General features: G+C 52.0%; 1 protein-coding gene across 1 annotated transcript; it reads left to right on the top strand.

Annotated features, from left to right (window-relative positions):
* The first annotated feature begins 1,106 nt into the window (after positions 1-1,106).
* On the top strand, positions 1,107-11,009 carry LOC143942567 (acyl-coenzyme A thioesterase THEM4-like). Its single transcript, XM_077463918.1, has 6 exons — positions 1,107-1,426; positions 5,872-6,022; positions 6,529-6,682; positions 6,802-6,912; positions 7,235-7,359; positions 10,463-11,009. The coding sequence occupies exons 1-6, from the start codon at positions 1,352-1,354 to the stop codon at positions 10,507-10,509; spliced, it is 663 nt and encodes a 220-aa protein (XP_077320044.1). The 5' UTR covers positions 1,107-1,351; the 3' UTR covers positions 10,510-11,009.
* Positions 11,010-11,253: the final 244 nt, after the last annotated feature.

The raw sequence follows: 11,253 nt of genomic DNA, 5'->3' as shown, positions 1-11,253 counted from the left end.
TAGAGATATTGGAAATGAAATGAAGGTAACGGCAGACCTGGTAAGTGCCGAGATCTGCAACACTGGGTTTTTTTTTTTTTTTTTAAGGTATAATAATAAAAAAAAAATATAAACACACAAAAACACTTCAGAGCTGCAACCCCCCTCCCCCCCCCCCCAACCCCCAATTATATTACAGTGTATTATCTGAGAGACGATGACCAGAAATAGTCTATTATGGGAGAAATGTGATTGATACAAATGCAGGAAGAGTCGTCGGGCTCCGCATCAATTCCCCTCCCCCAAACACTACATATCCCAGCAGGCCCAGTGTACCCTCCCCCACACCAGAGCACTGCAAGTCCCAGGAGGACCAAAGATGAACCACAAGTCCCAGAAGCACCATATAATATTAATGATAAACTCTCCTCCCTGATTCCCCAGTCCCAGCACTATCCCCCCTCCTGTCCCTTTGTCCGGAGCCATTTTCCTGAAGTCTCCGTTAGAAATGAAAGGACTGGGGCTACAACACCATGGCCGCCACACAGTGTGTGACATACAAAAGAGCGCGGCCTCTGGTGGTGACGCCGGTGTTCGGGTTCACCGTCACCACTAGAGGCCGCATTCCTCTTTAGGTTCTATACGATGTGGCGGCCATGTTGTTGTAGCCCCGGCTCCCTCATCTCCAGGCAAAGGCTTCGGAAAAATGTCTCCGCACACAGGGACAGGTGTGGGCGGGATATTGTCCTAGAAGGAGCGGTTAAGGAGGACATTGGAGGGATTGGCGGGACAGGTGAGCTCTTCATTCATAGACAGCAACAGGGGAACTACAACTCCCAGCAGGAAATGGGCTGGACTCTGGAGCTTGTAGGCCAGCACTAGCCTGGCTCCAGGGACTTGTAGTTCGGCTCTGGTTCTCCAGGGACTTGTAGTTCATCTCTGGTTCTCCTGGGACTTGTAGATCATCTCTGGTTCTCCTGGGACTTGTAGTTCATCTCTGGTTCTCCTGGGACTTGTAGTTCGGCTCTGGTACTCCTGGGATTTGTAGTGCTCTGGTGTGGGGGGGAGGGCACACTGGGCATGCTGGGATATGTAGTGTTCGGGGGAGGGGAATTGATGCGGAGCCCCTGATGACTCTTCCTGTATTTGTATCAATCACATGAACTTTGTACAGCTCCACAGATGGTGTCAGCGATATACCTCTCCTCCGTAACATGTGTGTCTGGTAGCCCCTCCTCTGTATAAAGGTCTTGTTATCTGATCTGTCACCTGTGTATGGTCATGTGACCTGCGCTGTCCCCTCCCCCGATAATGTATAGACTTCTGGTGTCCCCGTCTCATCTACTTCCTGTCTCCTCTCCTCACAGGCACCATGCTGTGCAGACTCTCCAGGAGCATCCGGAGTCACCGCACCCCCGCCGGGGCGCACAGCGATCGCCGCTTCTCCGTGAGTACTGATCGGTGGGTGCTGGGATTAACCCCCTCGCTGTGTCCCCAGTGGGGGGAGGGGGGGGGCCTTTCCTCTGTCACTCCATGAGCCTGCACACCCTGCTGCCGCCCCCCCCCCACAGGAGCCAGTACTGCAGCGCTGGGTGAGGTCGCCGCCTCACACTCACTGACCCCGGGACAAAGATCACATGTCATAAATCTGCCCCCGCCCTGGTGTACAAGGGGTGAAGTACACAAGAGATATGGGCAATCGCCATGGGATAAGTGGAGATATAGGCAACTCTAACACTTTGTAGACACCCCCCCCCCCCCAAACCCCTTCGCTCCAGTAAAGAGCTTACCCCCATGGGGAAGTTTGTTGAACTGGGGGGGGTAAGGGGCAATGGAATATCTATTCTATACAGGGCAGCCATCAGAAATTTTGGGGCCCCTTGCACAGCTTTAGGCCTGGCCCGACCCCCCACATTCTCCAGGGCCCACCCACTAGTCATCCCAACGAATCCCACAGGGTCCTTCGGTGCACCCACTTTTATTTTAACACTCTTACACCTTTGGAGACTGGAGGGATGGGTGGTGCTGGGCGTGGGTGGCGATGCATTGTGGAGACTGGATGGTGTTGGGTGTAGGTGTCGATGCGTTGTGGACACTGGAGGGATGGATGGTGCTGGGAGTGGGTGGGGATGCGTTGTGGAGACTGGAGAGATGGATGGTGTTGGGCGTGGGTGGTGATGTGTTGTGGACACTGGAGGGATGGATGGTGCTGGGTGTGGGTGGGGATGCCTTGTGGAGACTGGAGGGATGGATGGTGCTGGGCATGGGTGGTGATGCGTTGTGGAGACTGGAGAGATGAATGTTGGTGGGTGGGAATGCCTTGTGGAGACTGGAGGGATGGATGGTGCTGGGCATGGGTGGTGATGCGTTGTGGAGACTGGAGGGATGGATGTTGGTGGGTGGGAATGCCTTGTGGAGACTGGAGAGATGAATGTTGGTGGGTGGGAATGCCTTGTGGAGACTGGAGGGATGGATGGTGCTGGGCATGGGTGGTGATGCGTTGTGGAGACTGGAGGGATGAATGTTGGTGGGTGGTGATGTGTTGTGGACACTGGAGGGATGGATGGTGCTGGGCATGGGTGGTGATGCGTTGTGGAGACTGGAGGGATGGATGTTGGTGGGTGGGAATGCCTTGTGGAGACTGGAGGGATGGATGGTGCTGGGCATGGGTGGTGATGCGTTGTGGAGACTGGAGGGATGGATGTTGGTGGGTGGGAATGCCTTGTGGAGACTGGAGGGATGGATGGTGCTGGGCGTGGGTGGTGATGCGTTGTGGACCCTGGAGGGATGGATGGTGCTGGGCGTGGGTGGCGATGCGTTGTGGGCACTGGAGGGATGGATGGCGCAGGACGTGGGTGGCGATGCGTTGTGGGCACTGGAGGGATGGGTGGTGCTGGGAGTGGGTGGTGATGCATTGTGGAGACTGGAGGGATGGATGATACTGGGCGTGGGTGGTGATGCTTTGTGGACACTGGAGGGATGGATGGTGCAGGACGTGGGTGGCGATGCGTTGTGCGCACTGGAGGGATGGATGGCGCAGGACGTGGGTGGCGATCCGTTATGGACACTGGAGGGATGGATGGTGCTGAGCGTGGGTGGGGATTCCTTGTGGAGACTGTAGGGATAGATGGTGCTGGGTGTAGGTGGGGATGTGTTGTGGACACTGGAGGGATGGATGGTGCAGGACGTGGGTGGCGATGCGTTGTGGGCACGGGAGGGATGGATGGCGCAGGACGTGGGTGGCGATGCGTTGTGGGCACTGGAGGGATGGATGGTGCAGGACGTGGGTGGCGATGCATTGTGGACACTGGAGGGATGGCTGGTGCAGGACGTGGGTGGCGATGCGTTGCGGAGACTGGAGGGATGGATGGTGCTGGGTGTGGGTGGGGATGCATTGTGGAGACTGGAGGGATGGATGGTGCTGGGCGGGGGTGGCAATGTGTTGTGGGGACTAGAGGGGGGTGCTGCCAGGAACTGTCCGAACTTGGAGATCTGAAATGAGCTGCTTAACCTCAGCCAGTAGGGGGCTGGGCTGTCGGAAGTGAGGTGAAGTGAAGTGTGGCCCTGGAGAACGTTGAAATCGGTATATATATTATTTGGTCTCTGAAAGTTACAGAGTCTACAAGCTGTGGTGCCAATCACTGAAAATTGATCACACCTGAAGTACTGACGGCATATCTAATTTCTTGAGACCCTAACATGCCTCCAAATTACTCCTTTTTGGAAAGTAGACATTCCAAGGTATTTAGTTAGAGGCATGGTGAGTTTTTTGAAGTTGTAGTTTTTTTCCACAATTCTTTGCAAAATCAAGATTTTTTTTTTTTTTTTTTCACCAAATTGTTATATTATTAGGTTATTTCTCACACACAGCATATGCATACCAAAAATTACACCCTAAAATACATTCTACTACTCCTCCCGAGTACGGCAATACCACATGTGTGAGACTTTTTTACACAGCCTGGCCACATCCAGAGAGGCCCAACTTTCAGAGAGCACCTTCAGGCTTTCTTGGACATATATTACACATATCATTTCTTGACTACCTCTTGCACTTTTGAAGGCCCTGGAGCACCAGGACAAGGGAAATGCCACAAATATGACCCAATTTTGGAAAGAAAACACCCCAATGTATAATCTGAGTCTTTTGAATATCTCATTTTTTTCTACAAGTTTTTAGAAAATGTGGAAAGAAAATGAAAACGCCTTTTTTTTTTTTTTTTACGCAATGTTGTACAGTTACAGTGTTTCTAACACATAGTATGTGCAGACCAAAAATTACACCCCAAAATATATTCTCTTACTCTTCTTGAGTACAGTGATACCACATGTGTGAGAATTTTACACAGCCTGGCCATACAAAGAGGCCCAACATTCATAGAGCACCTTCAAGCGTTCTTGGATCATAAATTACACATATAATTTCTTGACTACCTCTTGCACTTTTGAAGACCCTGGAGAACCAGGACAAGGGAAATGCCCCAAAAATTACCCCATTTTGGAAAGAAAACACCCCAATGTATAATCTATGAGTCTTTTGAACATGTCATTTTTTTTCTACAAGTTTTTGTAAAATGTGGAAAGAAAATGAAAACGCCTTTTTTTTTTTTTACACACAATGTTGTCCATTTACACAATGTTTCTAACCCATAGCATGTACATACAAAAAATGACACCCCAAAATAGATTCTCCTACTCCTCCTGAGTACGGCGTTACCACATGTGTTAGATTTTTACACAGCCTGGCATTATACAGAGGCCCAACATGCAGGGAGCACCATCAGGCGTTCTTGGAGCATAAATTACATACACAATTTCTTGACTATCTCTTGCACTTTTGAAGGCCCTGGAAAACCAGGACAATGGAAACGGACAAAAAATTACCCTATTTTGGAAAGAAAAAACCCCAATGTATAATCTATGAGTCTTTTGAACATGTCATTTTTTCTCTACAAGATTTTGGAAAATGTGTAAAGAAAATAAAAACCCTTTTTTTTTTTTATTTATTTATTTTTTTTTTATTTATTTTTTTTTTTATTTTTTTTACACACAATGTTGTCCATTTACAGTGTTTCTAACACATAGCATGTACATACCAAAAATTACACCCCAAAATAAATTCTCCTACTCCTGAGTACGGCGATATCACGTGTGAGACTTTTACACAGCCTGGCCATACATAGAGGACCAACATTCATAGAGCACCTTCAGGTGTTCTTGGAGCCTAAATTACACATATCATTTCTTGACTACCTCTTAGATGTTTGAAGGCCCTGGAGCACCAGGACAACGGAAATGCCCCAAAAGTTACCCCATTTTTGAAAGAAAACACCCCAATGTATAATCTATGAGCCTTTTGAACATGTCATTTTTTTTCTACAAGTTTTTGGAAAATGTGGAAAGAAAATGAAAATGCATTTTTTTTTTATACAATGTTGTTAGATTCTCCTACTCCTCCTGAGTACGGCGATACCACATGTGGGAGACTTTTCCACAGCCTGGCATTATACAGAGGCCCAACATGCAGGGAGCACCTTCAGGTGTTCTAGAGGCATAAGTTTCAAATCTAATTTGACTACTTATTACACTTTTGTGAGGCACTGTAGTGGCATGGATGAGCATGAATGGGAATGGATGAGCCGCGGATGGGGATGGCTGAGTATGAATGAGTATGGCTGAGTATAGATGGGATGGCTCCTCCCCTCTGGTAAAGTGCTGTCCTTTATTTTTTTATTGAAAACAATAAAAAGTGTTGAAACACATGAATCTGCGCCCCCCCCCCCCCCCCCCCCATAGGCGGGTCAGGTCACTGCAATCTGTGTAAATATTATAGGGGAAAACTGGTGATCTAGAACCCATAACAAGAAAGCATCTCTCTTCTGATATCCGCAGGCTGCCCCCTGCTGTGCAAACCAGGAACCGCGGGACTATTCCCTACCCAACCCCACCTGGAGCCCCGACACCAAGAGACTGTACGAGGAGCTGAGCCGAGACCAGAGCTGGATGAGAATTTCCTCTTACAACACCAATTTCCACCAAGAGGGTGAGGGATCATGTAACCATGGGGGGGGGCATTAGAGTGTAAGCTCCTCTGGTACAAAGACTGATGTGACTGTGGAGGAGGGGACATTAGAGTTTAAGCTTCTCTGTATAGAAACTGATGTGACTGTGGGGGGGAGGGCACATTAGAATGTAAGCTCCTCTGGTACAGAGACTGATGTGACTGTGGGGGAGGGGACATTAGAGTGTAAGCTCCTCTGGTACAGAGACTGATGTGACTGTGGGGGAGGGGACATTAGAGTGTAAGCTCCTCTGTATAGAAACTGATGTGACTGTGGGGGGGAGGGGACATTAGAATGTAAGCTCCTCTGGTACAGAGACTGATGTGACTGTGGAGGAGGGGACATTAGAGTTTAAGCTTCTCTGTATAGAAACTGATGTGACTGTGGGGGGGGCACATTAGAATGTAAGCTCCTCTGGTACAGGGACTGATGTGACTGTGGGGGAGGGGACATTAGAGTGTAAGCTCCTCTGGTGACCTCTATACAGGTATAAGTCTGGAGGCAGACAGGAAAACTCGTCTCTTCACCAGGAACCTTGACCAGGATGGAGTCGGCTTTGAGTATTGTATGTTCTATAACGAGGCAGAGAAGAGGACAATCTGCATATTCCAGCCCGGGCCCTATACGGAGGGCCCCCGAGGGTGAGCTTTCATTTATTTTTATTTTTTTTCCTCCAGTCTGTCCTACCCAGAATCCTCTCGGTTTCTTGGCCAACTTGTTGTGCCTCCACCTCTCCCCCCTCTTTTTTTGCCTTCTTTAGGTACGCACACGGAGGTTGCATCGCCGCCATCATAGACGAGACCACGGCGACGGGAATTCTACTCAGCTGCAGGCGGTCTGTGACGGCCAACCTGAACATCAACTATCGGAAGTAAGTGGTGGTAGGAGCTACCTGACCGGATTTGCTTTGATTGGAGGTAGGCTTTCACACTTGCATAGCTGTCCGGAGATTATATGATCAGATTGTAATGTGTGTGGCCAGCATTGGGTTTTATCAGCCATATCAAGTAAAATATGAAATTGAGGGAAGTCGCATTCAGGGTCCCTCTTGGACCACTTGGGAAATCCTGAAGATAATGGTGATTGGGGGGGGGGGGGGGTTGCTGTTGGAGTTGCAGTAGGGATATTGGGGAGAATTTAGGAATTATTGATGGTAGCGGAGAGTTGTAATGAGGTTCTCTTTGTGTCTGTAGTCCGATTCCTCTGGGATCCACAGTCATCCTAGACAGCCGAGTGGAGAAGGTAGACGGCCGCAAAGTCTACAGCAGCTGCCGGGTCCGCAGTCATGATGACTCTGTGGTGTACAACGAGGCCACCGGTGAGGACTGCTGCTGGGAAATCTTCATTCCTTCCTTCTCAGCTACTCCCGTTATTATTCCTCTGTCCCTCCTTTCTCTTTTCATCCTCTCGATGCTCCATTGCCTGTCCTGTTGATGCCCCTCTAGTCACAGCTCCTCTGTCCATCCTCTCGTTGCTCCTCTGTCCATCCTCTCGTTGCTCCTCTGTCCATCCTCTCGTTGCTCCTCTGTCCATCCTCTCGTTGCTCCTCTGTCCTTCCTGTCACTCCTCCTCTGTCCTTCCTGTCGTTGCTCCTCTGTCCTCCCTCTCGTTGCTCCTCTGTCCTCCCTCTCGTTGCTCCTCTGTCCTCCCTCTCGTTGCTCCTCTGTCCTCCCTCTCGTTGCTCCTCTGTCCTCCCTCTCGTTGCTCCTCTGTCCTCCCTCTCGTTGCTCCTCTGTCCTCCCTCTCGTTGCTCCTCTGTCCTCCCTCTCGTTGCTTCTCTGTCCCCCCTCTCGTTGCTTCTCTGTCCTCCCTCTCGTTGCTCCTCGGTCCTCCCTCTCGTTGCTCCTCGGTCCTCCCTCTCGTTGCTCCTCGGTCCTCCCTCTCATTGCTCCATTCCTTCCTTCTCAGCTACTCCCGTTATTATTCCTCTGTCCCTCCTTTCTCTTTTCATCCTCTCGATGCTCCATTGCTTGTCCTGTTGATGCACCTCTAGTCACAGCTCCTCTGTCCATCCTCTCGTTGCTCCTCTGTCCATCCTCTCGTTGCTCCTCTGTCCATCCTCTCGTTGCTCCTCTGTCCATCCTCTCGTTGCTCCTCTGTCCTTCCTGTCACTCCTCCTCTGTCCTCCCTCTCGTTGCTCCTCTGTCCTCCCTCTCGTTGCTCCTCTGTCCTCCCTCTCGTTGCTCCTCTGTCCTCCCTCTCGTTGCTCCTCTGTCCTCCCTCTCGTTGCTCCTCTGTCCTCCCTCTCGTTGCTCCTCTGTCCTCCCTCTCGTTGCTCCTCTGTCCATCCTCTCGTTGCTCCTCTGTCCTTCCTGTCACTCCTCCTCTGTCCTCCCTCTCGTTGCTCCTCTGTCCTCCCTCTCGTTGCTCCTCTGTCCTCCCTCTCGTTGCTCCTCTGTCCTCCCTCTCGTTGCTCCTCTGTCCTCCCTCTCGTTGCTTCTCTGTCCCCCCTCTCGTTGCTTCTCTGTCCCCCTCTCGTTGCTTCTCTGTCCTCCCTCTCGTTGCTTCTCTGTCCTCCCTCTCGTTGCTCCTCGGTCCTCCCTCTCGTTGCTCCTCGGTCCTCCCTCTCGTTGCTCCTCGGTCCTCCCTCTTGTTGCTCCTCGGTCCTCCCCCTCGTTGCTCCTCGGTCCTCCCCCTCGTTGCTCCTCGGTCCTCCCTCTCCTTGCTCCTCGGTCCTCCCTCTCCTTGCTCCTCTGTCCTCCCTCTCCTTGCTCCTCTGTCCTCCCTCTCCTTGCTCCTCTGTCCTCCCTCTCGTTGCTCCTCTGTCCTCCCTCTCCTTGCTCCTCTGTCCTCCCTCTCGTTGCTCCTCGGTCCTCCCTCTCGTTGCTCCTCGGTCCTCCCTCTCGTTGCTCCTCGGTCCTCCCTCTCGTTGCTCCTCGGTCCTCCCTCTCGTTGCTCCTCGGTCCTCCCTCTCGTTGCTCCTCGGTCCTCCCTCTCGTTGCTCCTCGGTCCTCCCTCTCGTTGCTCCTCGGTCCTCCCTCTCGTTGCTCCTCGGTCCTCCCTCTCCTTGCTCCTCGGTCCTCCCTCTCCTTGCTCCTCGGTCCTCCCTCTCCTTGCTCCTCGGTCCTCCCTCTCCTTGCTCCTCTGTCCTCCCTCTCCTTGCTCCTCGGTCCTCCCTCTCCTTGCTCCTCGGTCCTCCCTCTCCTTGCTCCTCGGTCCTCCCTCTCCTTGCTCCTCTGTCCTCCCTCTCCTTGCTCCTCTGTCCTCCCTCTCCTTGCTCCTCTGTCCTCCCTCTCCTTGCTCCTCTGTCCTCCCTCTCCTTGCTCCTCTGTCCTCCCTCTCCTTGCTCCTCTGTCCTCCCTCTCCTTGCTCCTCTGTCCTCCCTCTCCTTGCTCCTCTGTCCTCCCTCTCCTTGCTCCTCTGTCCTCCCTCTCCTTGCTCCTCTGTCCTCCCTCTCCTTGCTCCTCTGTCCTCCCTCTCCTTGCTCCTCTGTCCTCCCTCTCCTTGCTCCTCTGTCCTCCCTCTCCTTGCTCCTCTGTCCTCCCTCTCCTTGCTCCTCTGTCCTCCCTCTCCTTGCTCCTCTGTCCTCCCTCTCGTTGCTCCTCTGTCCTCCCTCTCGTTGCTCCTCTGTCCTCCCTCTCGTTGCTCCTCTGTCCTCCCTCTCGTTGCTCCTCTGTCCTCCCTCTCGTTGCTCCTCTGTCCTCCCTCTCGTTGCTCCTCTGTCCTCCCTCTCGTTGCTCCTCTGTCCTCCCTCTCGTTGCTCCTCTGTCCTCCCTCTCGTTGCTCCTCTGTCCTCCCTCTCGTTGCTCCTCTGTCCTCCCTCTCGTTGCTCCTCTGTCCTCCCTCTCGTTGCTCCTCTGTCCTCCCTCTCGTTGCTCCTCTGTCCTCCCTCTCGTTGCTCCTCTGTCCTCCCTCTCGTTGCTCCTCTGTCCTCCCTCTCGTTGCTCCTCTGTCCTCCCTCTCGTTGCTCCTCTGTCCTCCCTCTCGTTGCTCCTCTGTCCTCCCTCTCGTTGCTCCTCTGTCCTCCCTCTCGTTGCTCCTCTGTCCTCCCTCTCGTTGCTCCTCTGTCCTCCCTCTCGTTGCTCCTCTGTCCTCCCTCTCGTTGCTCCTCTGTCCTCCCTCTCGTTGCTCCTCTGTCCTCCCTCTCGTTGCTCCTCTGTCCTCCCTCTCGTTGCTCCTCTGTCCTCCCTCTCGTTGCTCCTCTGTCCTCCCTCTCGTTGCTCCTCTGTCCTCCCTCTCGTTGCTCCTCTGTCCTCCCTCTCGTTGCTCCTCTGTCCTCCCTCTCGTTGCTCCTCTGTCCTCCCTCTCGTTGCTCCTCTGTCCTCCCTCTCGTTGCTCCTCTGTCCTCCCTCTCGTTGCTCCTCCGTCCTCCCTCTCGTTGCTCCTCCGTTGCTCCTTGTTCTTCTGTCCCTCCTGTCATTGTTGTTCTTTCACTCCAGTACTGATAATTCTTTTTTTTTTTTTCTCCCTACCCCTTTCAGCTTTGTTCATCACGTCCAAGTTGGAAGAACTTAAAGCCAAACTATAAATTGCTGTCTATTACAGAAATCGGGAAATATTCCTAACTCCGTTGGTTGGCACCTGTACTTTGTGCTGTAGTGTATCCCGTCGGTCACTAGAGGGGCGGCAGATCCTGGGTTATAGGATTCCTGGGATACCTGCTCTTTATAATGTACTCACGATCTCTCAGAGCAATCGTTCTGCACTGTAGACCAGTGGGCCCCACAACGGTGGGGCCCCCCCCTCTGTGTCCAATAACCTCAAACGTGCCTACTTCAATGTAAACTCTAACTCGATATGGGTGCCACACCGCTCCCTGAAAACCAACAGCCAGCACTTCCGAACAGGAACCTCGTCAGTCCACTCGATGTGTTGTCCTCCTGTCAGGGATACCGACCGCCTTCACCCAGCAACAGAGATGACCAGATCAGTGTAGCTGCACTCAGGAAACTGTAACCAGACTGTGTATCATTAAAGTAGTAAGATTTATTAATAATGAAATAAAAAAATAAAAAAAACATCCAAGCACCAGCAAGCTGAACGCATTGCAAACGTGAAAAGCGAACTGTAAACCTAGTAACAAAAATGCCTAAATAACCAAGTGACAGGAAAACCTGACCAACAAACTATAATACAATATATACAGGCAAAAGGGAAGCGCGAATCAACAAGATTAACTGGAGGTGCAAGGAACAGTCAGGAAGGAGGAACCAGGACTGGGATCAGAAACAAGGAAAGTAGATAGCCTGCAGGGCAGGAGCAAGATCAGGCA

This window comes from Lithobates pipiens, unplaced genomic scaffold (assembly GCF_037356315.1).
Source record: "Lithobates pipiens isolate NorthernLeopardFrog02 unplaced genomic scaffold, aLitPip1_a1.2 Scaffold_30, whole genome shotgun sequence".
NCBI lineage: Eukaryota > Metazoa > Chordata > Amphibia > Anura > Ranidae > Lithobates > Lithobates pipiens.
This window is presented reverse-complemented; position numbering and strand designations above follow the sequence as displayed.